The sequence below is a fragment of the Suncus etruscus genome, chromosome 15 (assembly GCF_024139225.1).
Source record: "Suncus etruscus isolate mSunEtr1 chromosome 15, mSunEtr1.pri.cur, whole genome shotgun sequence".
NCBI classification, from domain to species: domain Eukaryota; kingdom Metazoa; phylum Chordata; class Mammalia; order Eulipotyphla; family Soricidae; genus Suncus; species Suncus etruscus.
In genome coordinates this window covers 34,027,341-34,044,988 of record NC_064862.1, presented here as the reverse complement: position 1 = coordinate 34,044,988, position 17,648 = coordinate 34,027,341, and the positions used below count along the sequence as shown (strand labels likewise).

Here is a 17,648-nt window from a genome sequence, read left to right as displayed (position 1 = left end):
ATTATCCACCCAGCTGGGGATACCCTTCTATCGGGGTCCAGAAAAGACAGACCCACACTATTATCACGAAGTGTGAATCCCTAGACCTAGCAATGGGCAGTCTTGTTTTTTGCTTTATTTCAAACTTAGAGCCAGTCTCTTCTGACTTCTGGCTCTGAAACCAGAATGGGTGAGATATGAATGAATCTTATAAATTTTTGCTAAAATCTTTTCCCCAACACACTATGTAAAGGACTCGGGTATCATTCTTTGTCAACAAAATAGTTTCTAGACCTTTGTAATGATTTTTGCTCTTTGAAATTCATCCCCCCTTATTTTTTCATATTGGTAAACTGACCTGTTGCTTTATTGTTATTAGAATGTAAATCTTGGGAGTAATAAGGCCAGTTTTGGCTGTGCGCTTAGCATATTCCTCATTAATATCTCCCTCCCTCCCTCCCTCCCTCCCTCCCTCCCTCCCTCCCTTCCTTCCTTCCTTCCTTCCTTCCTTCCTTCCTTCCTTCCTTCCTTCCTTCCTTCCTTCCTTCCTTCCCTCCCTCCCTCCTTCCTCCCTCCCTCCCTCCCTCCCACTCAGTGGTACATTGTACCATCTCTGACTATATTTCTCAGAGAGAGGCAGTCTCATCTGCCTTAGTCTCTTGCTTTGTGCTGCCTCTTCCCTCCCTCCCTCCCTCCCTCCCTCCCTCCCTCCCTCCCTCCCTCCCTCCCTCCCTCCCTCCACCTTCTCCATTTCCATCTCCCTCCAGTGTCCTTAAAAGTGCTCTTGTTGGCCACGTGCAAGTGCAAGTGCAGTTTCCAGATTCTGCAAGAGAAGATGGGGAGGAATGGTCCTCAAAATGGTGAAGAAAGGCAGCTAGCTAGCTAGTTAGCTAGGCAAGAGCGGGGAAAACTCTAGATGGGGTGTGGAGAGGTGTGCCCAGGTACTGGGCGTCTCAGGGGGCGCCTAGTGGAAATCGGGGCGGGGGTGGTGATAGTGGGGTGTGTGTGTGTGTGTGTGTGTGTGTGTGTGTGTGTGTGTGTGTGTAGGGGGGAGATTCCCCTGCTCCAATAAGGTGCCTAGAAGATTCTCGAACACGGAGAAGATCAAGGTGAAAACAATCAGGGAACAAGATCCTTCATGCTGCGCCTGGATGGTGTGGGTGGAGCAGACGGAGATAGAGGCCTCTAGGGCGGGCGGGCGGTGGCTGCGCCTTTGGGGCCCAGCCTGGGGAGCAGCCGGGTGGGGTGGGGTGGAGGGCGCCCCCAAGGGTGGGGGGCGGCGGGAACCCACGGTGTGTGTGTTTGGGGGGCAGACGGGCCTTCGGATCTTGGGAGTGGGCGAGTGGGCGGCCCCGGGGGGCGAAGGGATGATCCCAGGCGGGCCGGGACCCCGCGGGCGCGGGCAGCCGTTCCCCGGCCGTGCCAGGCGCAGGCCCGCACTTGCCCACGCGGGACCCGGGACTTGAAAGCCGGGCGCCGATCCGATCGCGCCGCCCGGGCCTGCCCCGCGGGGCGTCACCGGGGCGCAGAAGGCGGGAGCCCCGGGAAGACGTCTGTCCCGCGCTGGGGCGGGGTGCGGGGTGCGGAGGGGACCCCGGGGGCTGAGGCGAGCCCACCGCGCAGCCGGCCTGGGTCCGAGCATCCTCTTCCTCCGGGCTTCCCCTGCCTAGGCCCTACTTGTGCCCTTTTCCGACCGCTGCTGTCAACTGCTGTCAACAGACGACAGGTGGTGGGTGTCAGGGCCGGGACGCCGGTTGTGGCGCCCACAGGGACGGTGCGAGGGACTTGCCCTCCCTAAGTTCCCGCGTGCGTGAGTCTGCACGCGTGGCTCGGTGCCACGACGACCGCTTGGCATGCAGTGGCAGTGACAGCATCGCCTCCTTTATTTAGCAGGTTGGGATTGGGGGCCCGGAGAGATAGCACAGCGGTGTTTGCCTTGCAAGCAGCCGATCCAGGACCAAAGGTGGTTGGTTCGAATCCCGGTGTCCCATATGGTCCCCCGTGCCTGCCAGGAGCTATTTCTGAGCAGCCAGCCAGGAGTTACCCCTGAGCACCGCCAGGTGTGGCCCCCCCCCCCAGAAAGAAAGAAAGAAAGAAAGAAAGAAAGAAAGAAAGAAAGAAAGAAAGAAAGAAAGAAAGAAAGAAAGAAAAAAGAAAGAAAGAAAGAAAGAAAGAAAGAAAGAAAGAAAGAAAGAAAGAAAGAAAGAAAGAAAGAAAGGTTAGGATTGGGTTTGGGTTTGGGAGGAAGAGCTATTGGGGGCCGAAGCGATAGATAGCATAGGTAGGGTGTTTGCCTTGCACGCGGCTTGGCTTGTACACGGCTGACCCGGGGCAGCTCCAGGTTCGATTCCCGGTATCCCACATGGTCCCCCGAGCTTGCCAGGATTAACCTGAACGCCGCCGGGTGTGTCCCCCCCAAAAAATTATTTTTTCCTTTGAACGTGCTCTGCCCGATATTCTACAGTGTCGGAACGGGATGTGAACTCGGACGGATTAACTTGAGGACTATTTATTCATTCATTCATTCATTCATTCATTCATTTAACTGCCACTATCTTTTTTTATTTTGGTTTTTGGGTCACATCCGGCAGCGCTCAACTAGGGGTTCCCGCTGGCGCTACGCTCAGAAATCGCCCCTGGCAGGCTCGGGGGGGACCATAGGAGATGCCGAGATTCGAACCACCGTCCTTCTGCATGCGAGGCAAACGCCTTACCTCCACGCTATCTCTCTGGCCCCTGATTGCCAGTATCTTGAATTCAAGTCCGGGGTGGGGGGGAAGCGGTTTGCAAACCCCTATTGGATTTTGGGATTTGCACCCGGGGTGTAGGGCGGCCTGGGGGGGTCAGGACCCGACGGACAGAAAGAAGATGGGGCAGGCAGGCAGGCAGGGCTCACTCACCCTGGGTGCCCGGTCGGCCGCTTCCAGCCCAGTCCAGCTCCGCCGGAGGGCTCGGGGGCGGGGCCTGAGACCACGCCCCTCAGCCACATCACCTGTTGGCCCCGCCCCTCCCCGTCCCGCCTGCATCCTGGGGGGCGTGCCCGGCCAGGTGCGCAGGGAGTGGGCGTGGCCTCCCCGCGAGTGGGCGTGACCATGTGCGATTGACAGCGGGTGGGCGGTGCCTGTTGCGTGCGTGACGTCGTCGCCCCGCCCTTCGGGCCTACAGCGCAGCCCGGGAGGGGAGGGCAGGGGCGGGGCGGGCCCGGAGCGCCTGAGGCCGGGGCGGCTCGGGGCGGGCCGGGGCGGGGCGGCGCGGCGGCGGGGTGGGGCTGCAGTGGAGCCCCGCGTCCCGCTCCCATGGCTGCCCCCGGCTCGCCGCGCTGCCCCCTCGCCCCCGGGCCGCGCCCCGGGGCCCCGCACTGACGGCCCATGGCGCCGCCCGCCGCCCGCCTCGCCCTGCTGCTCGCCGTCCCGGCGCTCGCGCTGTTGGCTCGGCCCGCGGGCGGCCTCGGCCTCGGACCCGCGCCCGGACCCGCGCCCGGTGAGTGCACGGATCCCCCTGGCCTTGGCACTGCGCTTCCTCCCGGTGCTGGCCCCGCAGGGCCAGTTAGGATTGCAAGAGGGTGCTGCTGATGACTGGGTTTTAGGGGTGCTCTGGAAGGGGCCGCACCCCTCAACTTAAACCTAGACCCCCGTGGCCCGGGAGCCACCGCCACCCTCTCTCTGGGCCAAGCCGGGTCTTAGCAATAGAGTGTGTGTGTGTGTGTGTGTGTGTGTGTGTGTGTGTGTGTGTGTGTGTGTGTGTGTCCTCCCCACCTTGTCCCAACTTGGAAGTTGGAGCAATATTGTGTGTGTGTGTGTGTGTGTGTGTGTGTGTGTGTGTGTGTGTGTGTCCTCCCCACCTTGTCCCAACTTGGAAGTTCTTAGCAACATTGTGTGTGTGTGTGTGTCCTCCCCACCTTGTCCCAACTTGGAAGTTGGGGAAGTTCTTAGCAACATTGTGTGTGTGTGTGTCCTCCCCACCTTGTCCCAATTTGGAAGTTGGGGCTTTTGCTCAGGGCCACACAAACACCCGAAGACACATACCTACATGCATACAAACACACATGCACCCACGCCTCAAAAAACAGACTTTTCTTTCCAAGCCCAATTGCAAGCAAAAAAAAAATAATAATAATAAAAGGGTGTTGTCTGGCTCGGTTACATTTCCTAGCAGGTTTATCCGGGTGTCCGGATTTGGGGGTGTGTGGAAGTGAAAGAGATGGGGGAGATTTGCTGACTGGATGCCCCAGGAGGAAAATTGGGCTTTGCACATGTCCCCGGCACCCAAAGTTCTTGGAAAGTACTTCGAAGACGGGACTCCCTTTTGAGAGAAGGCACCGAATGGCTTAGTTGGCTGAGGTTCAGGAAGAAGATGGGAGTTGGTTTTCTGCCGGTTGAACCCCGGTTTTCTCATCTGTGAAGGAGGGGTACGCTCCACCGACTCCCTCGCAGGGTGTTGTGAGGATTAAATGACTCGCTGCAGGTAACACACCCACACAGAGGAGTCAGTAAAGCTATCTTAATGCTTTTTATAGAGCTAACCCAGTTCACTAAGTGCTAGGCACCTTATGTGCCCCGGGAATGCTCTGAGCGCCCACTCTGCTTAGTCCTTGTGAAAAGGCAAAGCTTGGCTGCTTTGCCAGGCTCTGTGTGCTACTGAAAACCTTAGGTTCAACAAGTGGTTTCTGAGTGAGGGAAGGCCTGCTAGGGGCCTTCCAGTTTGATCTTTTTTTTTTTTTTTTTTTTTGCTCTGTTGAGCAGTGAAGGGGGAACTTTCTGAGAGCCAGAATATGTCAACATAACTGTAACCTAGTAACCCCTCAGCTCCTCTTGTACCATCTGTCTGGTCAGGATTTAATATAGGCTCCAGTGAGAGCGGTAGGGGTGGAAATAAACCCCTTCTGGAAAGGGCAGAGGAATGGTTCTGAAGAATGCCACATGAGCCAATTCTGCTTCTGTGTATTAGAAAGTGGCATCTTCTCCTCAGCTACCTTGGCTAGGAAGGGTGAAATGAAGCTGTTTTTAGGTACAGAGTTGGAACCAGAATCCTTGGTGTGCTTTTTTTCTTAGGAGTCTGAGGAAGGGACCCATAAGTAATTGTGTGTAATCATTTATGATAAATGGTCCCCAAATCCCACTTTAGTGGATCTCACTAGCTTTTTTGGCCCACCACCGAGGTAGATTAATGCTTTTGTCACTTTGTCTCTTTCAGTTCCAGAAGCCATTTTAGGGACATACCACATGGCCTTCAGCATCACATCCTGTCTAAAGTCTTACCCACTAGTTTTAAAAATCCTTCCCAATAAAACGCACACACACACCACACTCTCTCTCCCCTCTGAGGATATGCCAAACTTGCCATTTTATATTTTTTGATACTGTAATTTTCTCCAAAATTTTGTGGATGGAAAAATTATTTCAGTGCTTATATTCTGCACAATTTTGTAATATTCAAATTACTGGTGGTTTGCATTTTTGAATGCTGACTTTATAAAAACACTGAGCTCATTCCCCATCAATGCTACTTCTAATTACAATGGATTGCCAGCCCCACATGCTCACCCTTCTCATTCTTCCTTTGAGATTTCCCCCCTTTTTTCTCACCACTGATAAGAAAGACAGAGGTTAATGGTGGAATCTAGAATCTAGACTCACTTTTCTAGGAGAAAAGCAGCCAGGCTTGGAGGCTGATGTGCTTCTTGATGCTGGTTCCTATCTGGAATTTACTGACCTGAGGGGGAGACCAAGAGATAGGAAGGCTAAGTGACTTCAGCTATTTCAGTTTTTGACCAAAAGAAAACTATCTGGAGCTAGATGTTAGTACAGCAGGTAGGGTGTTTGCCTTGCACATGCTGACCTTGGTTCCATCCTCAGCATCCATCCGTTTGGTCCCCAGAGCCTTCCAGGAGTGACCCCTGAGCTCAGAGCTTTGAGTAGGCTCTGAGCACTATTAGGTATGGCCCCAACAGAAACATAAAAAGCAAACTTTCTGCTGGGGTGTTTCACTACTTTTGGGGGGTAATCACAAATCAAGTACATATGAATAGAACTGCTTAATTTAAGTTACATTTGCTATTATCACCTTTTTGAGGGCGACCACACCTGGCAGCTTTTGGGTTACTCCTGGATCTACACTCAGAAATCACTCCTGGCAGACTCTGGGGACCATATGAGCTGCCGGGTATCAAACCTGGGTCAGCTGCATGCAAGGCAAATGCCTTACCTGCTGTGCTATTGCTTTGGCCCCATATTATCCACTTTTTTATACTTGGGATTCATACTTATATAATTTTTGTTGTGGTTTTTGTTTTGTTTATTTTTGGGTCACACCCGGCAGCGCTCAGGGGTTACTCATGGCTCTACGCTCAGAAATCGCTCCTGGCACGCTCTGGGGACCATATGGGATGCCAGGATTTGAACCACCGACCTTCTGCATGCAAGGCAAATGCCTTACCTCCATGCTATTTCTCTAGCCCCTTGTTGTGGTTTTTGTTTTGTGACCCAAGTGGTTCTACACTTAGGTATCATTCCTAGTGGTGATTGGGTGACTATATTGGGATGCCAAGGATGGAAACCCAGTCAGCCATGTGCAAGACATATGCTCTACCCACTGCTTTAGCTCTGATCCCTCATTCTTCTATAATTTCTTATCTAGAATTAGTCCCACTGGCCTATGAGTTCAGTTAACAGTGAGAGCTTCATATAGTCAATCATATCAATTATGGGTAGGGGGTCAGAGAGATGGTACAGCAGGCAGCTTACTTGCCTGGCATGCAGTTGGCCTGAGTTTGAACCCTTACAGCATCCCATATGGTCCCTTGAACACTACCAGGAGTGACACTTGAACAAGAACCAGGAGTAAGCCCTAATCACTGCCTGAGGTATGACCCCCTTCCAAAAGAAAGGACCAACAATATGTAAGATCAGGGCTGAGAAGTGAAGTAAAGTGAACTGACATGCCCACCAATTACATTTAGACTTTGAATTTGGGGAGGGGGGGGTCCTTGCAAGCAGTGCTCAGATGTGGGATCACTCCTGACAGTCCTGGCAAACTGAGTCAGGCAGTTCATTGTTCTAGTCCAGCAGTGTTGGGTGTCACTAGCGGGGCTGTGGAGTCAGTAGATAAAAGCTCTGACTTTGACTTCTCAGTTTTTTGTACTTCCGACCTCGACTCCAGGTACCCCAAATTTCCTCCGACTCTGACTCCACAGCCCTGGTCATTAGGGCCAGTTCTGGGCTGGGTGCATGCATTGCCAGGATTGAACTTAGGGCTTTATACAGACAAAAGCTGGGAGTAGCCCTCAGCCCCTCCAGGGCTGGTGTGAAAACAAAACAAAACAAAAAAATGAAGAGCAAGTTGGCACACTTAATTTAGATATATAGATCTTGTTGAAATATTCTCTTATGGGGCCAGAGAGATAGCATGAAGGTAAGGCATTTGTCTTGCATGCAGAAGGACGGTGGTTCGAATCCTGGCATTCCATATGGTCCCCAGAGCCTGCCAGGAGCAATTTCTGAGTGTAGAGCCAGGAGGAAACCCTGAGCGCTGCTCGGTGTGACCCAAACCCCCCCCCCAAAAAAAAATACATTTTTACATTGCTGTATCAACAGCAATAATGATGAAGCTAAAACATATTACTTTAAATAGTTTTGATATGTATAATTTATCATAATTAGAATATTTTAGCCTGTAATGTTCAATGAGGTCAAACATTCTCATACTTACTTGACCTACTCTCTGTCTTTTTTAAAATTTATTAAATCAGGGGCTGGAGGGGCCCAGAGAGATAGCACAGCGGCGTTTGCCTTGCAAGCAGCCGATCCAGGACCAAAGGTGGTTGGTTCGAATCCCGGTGTCCCATAGGGTCCCCCCTGCCTGCCAGGAGCTATTTCTGAGCAGACAGCCAGGAGTAACCCCTGAGCACCGCTGGGTGTGACCCAAAAACCAAAAAAAAAAAAAAAAAAAAAAAATCAGGGGCTGGAGTGATGGCCCAGTGGTAGGGTGTTTGCCTTGCATGCTGCCATCCTGGGATAAACCCGGATTTGATCCCTGGCATCCCATACGGTCCCCCGAGCCTTCCAGGAGTGATTTCTGAGCACAGAGCCATGAGTAACCCAAGTGCAGCCGGGTGTGGCCCAAAAAACAAAACAAAAATGTACTGAATCACAAAGTTTTTCATGATTGAATTTCAGTCGTACAATCACCAATTCAAGCACCAGTCTCTTCACCAATGTCTACTTTCCTCCACTAATGGCTTTCCTCTGACCCTTCAACTTGCTCCTATAGCGAGCATTTTTTCCTTTTTCCTTTTAGGCACTATGGTTTGCAATACTGTTATTGATTTTTTTTTTTTTGGTTTTTTGGGCCACACCCGGCGGTGCTCAGGGGTTACTCCTGGCTGTCTGCTCAGAAATAGCTCCTGGCAGGCACGGGGGACCATATGGGACACCGGGATTCGAACCAACCACCTTTGGTCCTGGATCGGCTGCTTGCAAGGCAAACACCGCTGTGCTATCTCTCCGGGCCCCTATACTGTTATTGTTAAGGCATCATATATATCACTTTACCTCCTTTCAGTGCCCAGTTCTCATCCAGAATAACCACTTCCCCCTTATCATCATTGTTATAGTGATCCCTTCCCTCTCTTAACCTCCCTCTCCCCACTGTAGCAAGCTTCCTACTAAGGAACTGTTCTCCTGCCCTACATTTTATTGTCTTGAGATTTTTTTTCTCTTACTGTGTTTTTTTTTTTTCTATCTTGCAAATGAGTAAAATCATTGTGTCTGTCCCCTCTCCCTGACTCTTTTTTTTTTTGAGCCACACCCAGCAGCACTTGGGGGGCGGGGGGGTTACTCCTGGCTCTGCGCTCAGAAATCGCCCCTGGCAGGCTCGGGGGACCATATGGAATGCTGGGATTCGAACGAGTATACTTCTTGTGTTGGCTGCGTGCAAGGCAAACACCCTGCTGATGTGCTATTGCTCCAGCCCCCACCCTGACTCGTTTTACTCAGCATGGTATTCTCCAAATCCATCTATGTATCAGCAGATTTCATTACTTCATCTTTTCTTACTGCTGAGTAGTATTCCATTGTATAGATGTACCATAGTTTCTTTATCTAGTCCTCTGTTCTCGGTTTGTTTCCAGGTTTAGGCTATTGTGAATAATGCTGCAATGAACAAAGGAGTAAAGATACCTTATCTGTATTGTGTTTTTGGGTCCTGAGGGTATATTCTCAGGAGTGGAATTGCTAAGTCTTTCGGAAGCTTAATTCTTAGTTTTTTGAGAAATGTTCATATTTTTTTTGAAAGTTACCTTTAGCTAGCAAGCTGTACACACACACCGCATGCCATCTGACACAAGGCTACTATTTCCTCTCAGTCATTGTCCTGCCACCTCTTTCCTGAGCAGAATCCCCGTTCCCACAGCAATGTTTAATTGTACAGCTCATGATAACAACATTTAGACAACTGGTGTGAATGTTTGTTTGTTTATTTTCCACTGGGAATTGTAACCATGTCACCAAAATCTTGGCTGAAATTGCTCATACTTAAGAAATGGGTTATTCTTGTATTCCCTAGGCTTGTTTAGGCCTCTTGCTCGATCAGAATTTGGTTATGGGTGAACAGCCCACAAGTCCCCAGCCTTTGAGCAAATTGTGTCTAGATAGAGACTGGGGGAGCTTTGCCTATTAGTGTATTTTGCAGTCCTACTGTAACTTCCCAGGCTAATTCATTATTCATATTAACCAGGGAGGAAAAAGGAGTAGGAATATTAAGGGTGTGTGAGAAGAGGCCCTATTACAAAGGTTGTCCTTTCTCACATTCATATCTGATGGTTTCTTAGTTTTCTCTTCAGTTTGAGGACAAGAAAGTCAGTTCCAGAAATATTTCTTGGTCTATATCATCCACTTTGGGAGACCCATTGCTTCAGGTCAAGTTTGAACATGTTTTTGTTAAGGCCAATATAGTAAATAATTTGGACTCTGTGAGCCCATTCTCGCTGTTGCAGTCACTACGTTTTAGGTCAAAGTAGACAAAATGTAAATGAGTAGGTGTAGCTGTATTCTTCGTGGCATTGAAATTTGAATTCCATGTAATTTTTATTTGTGAAGGACTCTAATGATATACTCACTGTACCACATATCATAATTAAGATGTAATCATTAACAATCATGTAAGTTTTATGTCAGAAATTATTAGTTTGTTTTCACTCATTCAAGGAAACTTGAAACCGTTCTGAGTTTGTGAGCCAAAGTAGTCAGTAAGCCAGCTTTGGCCCTCATACGTACTTGGCCAAGCACTGCTCTAGGTTCATAATTTTTTTGTTTTGTTTTGTTTTGTTTTTCTAGTGCTCATCAGCACTTTTTGCTATTAAATACCATTAAGAGACATAGAAGTGAAGTGGTTGTGGTGGTTAACTTTTATATTATATATATTTTACTAGAATTGAAACAAAAACTAGTTGAAAGATGTTGTTCATGACATACATTTGAACTTTAATAATACTTTTCTTTTTTTCTTTTTTTTGTTTTCTTTTATCGGCCACACCTGTTTGATGCTCAGGGGTTACTCCTGGCTAAGCGCTCAGAAATTGCCCCTGGCTTGGGGGGACCATATGGGATGCTGGGGGGTCGAACCGCGGTCCTTCCTTGGCTAGCATTTGCAAGGCAGACACCTTACCTCTAGCGCCATCTCACCGGCCCATAATAATACTTTTCTTTAAAAAAAAATAATAGGGGCCGGAGAGATAGCATGGAGGTAAGGCTTTTGCCTTTCATGCAGGAGATCATTGGTTCGAATCCCGGAGTCCCATATGGTCCCCCGCCAGGAGCAATTTCTGAGCCTGGAGCCAGGAATAACCCCTGAGCACTGCCGGGTGTGACCCAAAAACCACCAAAAAAAAAAAAAATACTTCTCTTGGTTTGTTTTTTGGGGCCACACCCGGCAATGCTCAATGTTATTCCAGGCTCTGGGCTCCAAAATTACTCCTGGTGGGCATGGGAAATCATACAGGATGCCACGGATCAGTGCCACGGATTCAGTTTGGCCAGGTGCAAGGCAAACGCCCTACCCAATGGACTGTTGTGCAGGCCCCAGGACTTTAACATTTTTAAAACAATACTTAAAAAAAATTCCTGATGACTTACTATGCATGACATAAAGGAAATAGTGCCTGCCTCTTGACGCCCAGTTTGTTCAGCTTGTAGGTGTTGCTTAACTCCTGGCTATCTGCTCAGAAATAGCTCCTGGCAGACACGGGGAATTCGAACCAACCACTGTAGGTCCTGGGTTGGCTGCTTGCAAGGCAAACGCCGCTGTGCTATCTCCCCTGCAATAGATCTGTTTCTTAGAGGAAAGCGCAGGCAGCAGGTGGCATCAGTCTTAAAACCTAGAAAAAGTTCTAGGGGGGAAAGGTTCTAGGGGAGGGAAACAAAAACCAAAAAATGAAAAGAAAACAACTTTAGTCACTTTCTGAAACCATGGCATTTTATTTCTATGTTTCTATAGTCATTTTTATGTGGCCTTTAAAAAAACAATATGTTTGCATGGCTGATTATTTTGTTTTAATTAAAACATTTTGAAAAAACAAAACGAACCATTCAAACATACCAAGTTGATTGTGTTTGTATTGTGGAACAACTAATGCAAAACACTTGAGAGAAGTTGGAAGTTTGAATCTAGCTTTTGCTTGAGTTTTTGTCTCCTGAATCAGAATAGGAGGGATTGATGTGCTCTTTAGAAAGCTGCTTATGCAAGAACTTTGGATTTGGGGAGGAGGGGTTGAGTACAGTGCTAACTATACCTGGCCACTGGTTCAATGCTAGGACAGGGAGATAATGGAACTTCTCAGGATCATGTGATGTTGGAATCTCTGCATGATTGATCCATGACTTCTTTCTATCTCCCTGTGCAAATTTTTAGGTGGTTTTGAGCCCCCAATATCCCTAGGAAGGTTTAGTTTTGGCTAGTTCATGGTGCAGTCTCTAAAGAATGAGAAGGCTGTCTGCATTCCTTCCAGATTCAGCCTGACCTTGAACATCCAAATGGAACCTGGATTATTCATCAAGGAGAGGCAAGCACTGATCACTTTCCCCCTAAATCTCTATTATCTTCAGTGTCTTTTCTTCAAAATGGCAGTATGTTTCCCCAGACCTAACCCCTGAGACAATATCCTGGATATATCAGGGAAAGGAAAGAAGTCATTATAGAAATATTGGAGAGGCATTCACCATTCTTAACAAATAACCACAGTCAAGCTGTTAGAGTTGGATAGCTATGTATAAGAAATTAAAGCTGGATCTGTATCTCACACCTTACACATAAGTCAATTCAAAGTGGATAAAAGACATGGAAGCTGACCAGAAACTGTGAAGTACATTGAGGAAAATAAAGGCAAAATGTTCCAAGATTTAAACCTCAGAGGTATCATCAGTGATACTGGCAAAGGCAACAAAATTCAAAATAAACAAATGGGCTGCATCAAATTAAAGAATTCTGCATGGCAAAAGAGGCATGGACTTGAAATAAGACAGCTAACTGAATGGGAAACTATATTCACATTCGACACATCAGGTATACAGTTGATATCCAGGATATATAAAGTACTCATAAAAATAAAAAATACTTTATAAACACCCTATCAAAAAATGGGGAGAGGAAATGAACAGACACTTCTCAAAGAAAGACAGGTGGATAGCAAATAGACACAAGAAAAAGTGTCCAGTATAACTCATCATTAGAGAAATCCAACTCAAGATAACAATAAGCTATTATCTCCCGCCAGTGAGAATGCACATATCAAAAATAGTAGGAACAATCTGTGGTGGCAGGGATGTGGTCAAAGGAATTTATTCACTGTTGGTGAGAATATTGTCTGATTCAACTCTGGAAAATGTATTGAAAGTCCTCAGTAAACTTAGAATTGAGCTGCTATATGACCCAGCAATTCCAATTTTGGGCTTCTACCCCCAGGACATAAAAACATTCATGCTGGGACCAGAAAGATTGCATGGAGGTACAGCATTTGCCTTCCATGCAGGACAGTGGTTCGAATCCTGGTTCCCCGAGCCTACTAGGAGTGATTTCTGAGCGTAGAGCCAGGAGTAACCCCTGAGAGCTGTTGGGTGTGACCCACAAACCAAAAAAACCAAACCAAACATTCATGCAAAAAGACATATGCACACCATTATTTATTGCTTCATTAGGATTAGAATTGAGCTGCTATATGACCCAACAATTCCAATTTTAGGTGTTCAATGACAAATGAATGGATTATGAAAATGTAGGGGTTGTGTATACACACACACACACATACACACAGTAGAATATTATACAGCTGCAAGTAATGGTGAAATCACATAATTTGCTTAAACTTGGTTAAAACTGGAAGATATGTAGAGTGAAGTAAGCCAAAAGAGAAAAGAGAAACACAGAATGATCTCACTGACCTGTGATATATAGACTAACTAGATAAGGAAATGTAATGTAGTAAAGATGGGATGATTCCTAAATCACCCTTGACTCTGGTAGGGAGAAGGACAGAGAAGGAAAGAAATCAAGGTGGGAAAGAAGAAGATGAGAAAGAAAAGTAATAGGGTTCAGGGTTTTAGTTAGACTGTGATGTGGGAGAATGCTATAGCTATATATCCAAAGCACAGGTTCAACAATGTGAATACATGAGATCTAAGCTGCAACCACAGAACTCTGAAATGTACATGTTAGAGTGACAGGCAGGGAGCTGGGCAAGGGGGGAATGGAATATGGGAATACTGGTGGAGAGAAGTTAACCAAGTGGTAGAATTGGTGTTGAGACATTATATGCGTATGGGGCCAGAGCGGTAGCACAGTGGGAGGGCGTTTGCCTTGCATGAGGCCAACCCAGAACAGACCTGGATTCAATTCCCAGTATCCCATATGGTCCCCCGAGCCTGCCAGGAGCAATTTCTTAGCGCAGAGCCAGGAGTAACCCCAGAGTGCCACCGGGTGTAGCCCCTCCCCAAAAGAAACATGATATGCCTAAAACGCAACTATCAATAGTTTTGTAAATTATGATTCTTTAATTTAAAAAATTTTAAAAAATAGCCACACTAGAAACTTGCTTGCTTTTTTTCTCTGAGGGAATTCACCCTCCACTCTCCTTTCATCTTTTTTTTTAGGTAAACACCTCTCTAGCCTGGACTTGTACCAGTTTGAAGAGAAATAAAGTTGGGTGCTAGGAAGAAGCGTCTCAGACAAATGATTTTAGTGCATCTCACATTCAATATTGCTTCTCCCTCACAGACCAGGACCCATTTGGGGCTGCCCCTCTGTTGGACCCAACTTCTAACTACTCTTGCCATTGATTTAATCCCTGGCAAGTAGCTGAAGCATTAAACTTTTATTGTTCAATTTACCACAAAGGAGGGGCCCTGCTCCTAGTGGGCTGAGGAGGTTGTATTTGCTTCCAAACCCGTGTCACACCACATTACCAGCTTCAGATTCTGAGGGCTGGATTTCTTTTGGTTTGGTTAGATTCTTGGTTAGAACCAGGACAGTATACTCACACGAAAGTTTGAAAATTATGAAGTGGCAAAAACAGAAGAGACCACTTTTTAAGATGATTCAGAATTGGTTGCAGCATCAGCATATAGAACTCTGAAGTCTCTTGCCATTTTCCAAATAGATATGTTGAATGGTTATCCTTATTCCTTGGTATCCTGACCTTATGTAAAGAAATATGACAACCAAGTAGTTCTTTTCTAGAATAGAAGGGGTTGCTAACCATACCATCGCAGTATGTAAATTACTTGCTGCTGTTCAATCTATAAAAATTCATCTTCAAAGAAAATTATTGGGCTGGTAAAAATATTTTTAATAATGACCACAGAAGCCATATTTGTTTTTCTTTGATGTTCTTCCGAAGACTCTTCTGGTTTTAATCAGATTGTTCCCACATAAAATACAGTGGAAATCTACAATAATAAAATCCCTATTCCTATGTCTATGGGGAAATAAACAGGATGGGGACTGTCCTTTTAAGGGGCTTTCCCCTTTCCTTTCCCCAGACGCAAAGCCTCTATTACTAGTGGGTGTTTTGGCATCAGTTAAGGGCCTTCAATCCTTCCCTCCCTCCATGTTTTGCTCTTTCATTAAAGTGTTTCTGTTGTCTAATTATATCCTTTCAATCAAATTAGAGACTGCAGCATCTGGTGAGGACCGTAACTGCTGCCATCTGCACCTCGTATATACAGTCTTTTTCAGCTGAGAATCACTCGACTTCCAAATGGCAGGAAGAGATTTGGAAAAAGTTTAGTTGGAAGGGAGGTTAACTTAAAAGGAGCATCTTCAAAGGCTCCGTGCGACGACGCCCTGCCTGCCGTGATGACTGCCATGCAGAGCTCTCCAAAGATTTTTCTGCACTTCTGGTACAGGAAGGGGCTCTCAGGGTCTTAGCTGAAATGACTTGTGCCTTCTCATTCATGTTATGGACTTCAAGGGACCTGGGGCAAGCTGAAATTCTCTCCCTGGACAAGCGTCTTTTGTTATATAACCACTGGTTAATGAATATGACACTTCATGTTTATTCGACCATTTTTGTCTAATTTCATGGTTTCAACCATAGAAGTTTTGCTTGAATGAACTACTTGGCAATATTTGGAGATGTTTTGATTGTCACAGTTGGGTGAGGTGGGATGTCCTGCTGGCATCTATTGGATAGAGGCCAGGGATGCTGCGAAAGATCCTGGAATGCATAGGACAGCCCCCACACCAAAGAATGATTCTGCACAAATGTCAGCGATGCTAGGAGCCAGAGCAATAGTACAGTGGATAGGGTGCTAGCCTTGCCTGGCTTCTATTCCTGGCATCCAGTGTGGTCCCCGTGCCCCATGGAGAATAATCCCTGAACAAACTGCCAGGAGTAAGTCCTGAGCACCATTGGGTGTGACCCCAAAATGACAACCAAAACGCCAATGGTGCTAAGGTCCTGTGCTAAATATGTTATTTTTTTTTTTGTCCTTTACTGTAGTTTTAGAAGGAGATGACTCTGATTAATTTATTTCACTCTTAAGAAAATAGAGAGGCTAGAACAATAGTCTAGTGGGTAGCTTGATTGCCATGTGTGTGGCCAACCTCAGTTCAATTCCCGGCAAACCAGCTGGTCCTCCAAGACCACCAGGAGTGTTTCCTGAGTTTAGAGGTAGGAGTAAGCCCTGAGCACCACTGGTGTGGCTCAAAAACAAAACCAAAAAATTCTTTAATATATATATATATATATTTCAGTGTGTAAATCTCTTAAGTATTTCTGTGGACAGTGTTTCAGAAACTAAAGGTGGACTTAGGATGTCTTGGATTCACTGTGCTCTATCTAGAATAAGATTGCCAATATTGTTAAGTGCTGTTAAATACACAACACTCAGTTAAATTTGAATTTCAGATAAGCATAGAACAAAAGTCTTGTAAAGTCTGCTTCATGCAGTATTTGTGAATACTTACCTTAAATATTGTTTATCCGAAAGTCACATTTAACTGTACGTTCTGATTGAACTTTACTAAATATGGCATCCTGCTCCACATCCATGAAATTTTAAACCTTTGATGGTTAAATAAATCTGTTGGTTTGCAGGGGTCTCAAACTCGAGGCCTGTGGGCCATTTGTGGCCCTCCGTACAACATTTTGTGGCTCTGCCCTAGAGGAATCTTTTTGTGTTTTGTTTTGTTTTAGTTGTTTGGGTCACACCCCCCAATGTTCAAGGCTTACTACTGACTTTGCATTCAAGGATCACCTTGACTTTGCCTCCTGCAGCCCCCAGGTAAATTGAGTTTGAGACCCCTGGTTTAGGGGCGGGAGTGATAGCACAGCAGTAAGGCATTTGCCATACATGCGGCCAACCCGGAACAGACCCGGGTTCGGTCACCAGCATCCCGTATGATCCCGAGCCTGCCAGGAGTGATTTCTGATCTCAGACCCAGGAGTAACCCCTGAGCGTCACTGGGTATGGCCCAAAAACCAAAAAATAGATCTGTTGTTTTATATCTCCCCTTATTTTTCTGGGTGTTGAGAGATGATCTGCTTACTCTTTTTTTTTTTTTTTTTTTTTTTTTTGATCTGCTTACTCTTGTTTATACGTCAGTGCTGTATGAGTCTTCCTTCTGCCCAAGTTGTCTTCTTGGCCAGAATTCCTGAAACTGGTCAGTTGAGTCCTGTTTTTTATCTGAGTCCAACTAACTAGCACTTAACAGATGCCTGCTATATGCCCAGTGTCTCTGACTGGATCTTGTCTTTGTGCCAATTCATCAAAGATTACAGCCTTGTTGCTTTAGATTTTACTTTCAAGATACACTGACTGTGGAACCAGAGAGATTGTACAGCAAATACACCCAGCTGACTCCATTCCTCAGCACTCAATGTAGGCTCCTAATAGCCAGGAGAAAGTCCTGAGCACTGCTAGTGTGATCCAAAAACAAAGTAAAAAATCAGGATATACCAACTACCTCCTGTGCCAATCAGATTCCCACTCAAGAACTTTTTTTTTTGGTTTTTGGGTCACACCCAGCAGCACTCAGGGGTTACTCCTGGCTCTACGCTCAGAAATTACTCCTGGCAGACTCACGGGACCATATGGGATCTGGGATTCAAACCACTGACCGTCTACATGCAAGGCACATGCCTTACCTCCATTCTATCTCTCCATCCTCCTTTCATTATT

The 17,648-nt window shown here is 46.6% G+C and overlaps 1 protein-coding gene across 1 annotated transcript in view; it reads left to right on the top strand.

Annotated features, from left to right (window-relative positions):
- Window positions 1–3,347: 3,347 nt before the first annotated feature.
- KREMEN1 (kringle containing transmembrane protein 1) overlaps window positions 3,348–17,648 on the top strand; it is an 87,302-nt gene continuing 73,001 nt past the window's right edge. The window contains exon 1 of the mRNA XM_049788086.1: window positions 3,348–3,459. Coding sequence (XP_049644043.1) covers window positions 3,348–3,459 — 112 coding nt within the window. The remainder of the gene's footprint in view (window positions 3,460–17,648) is intronic.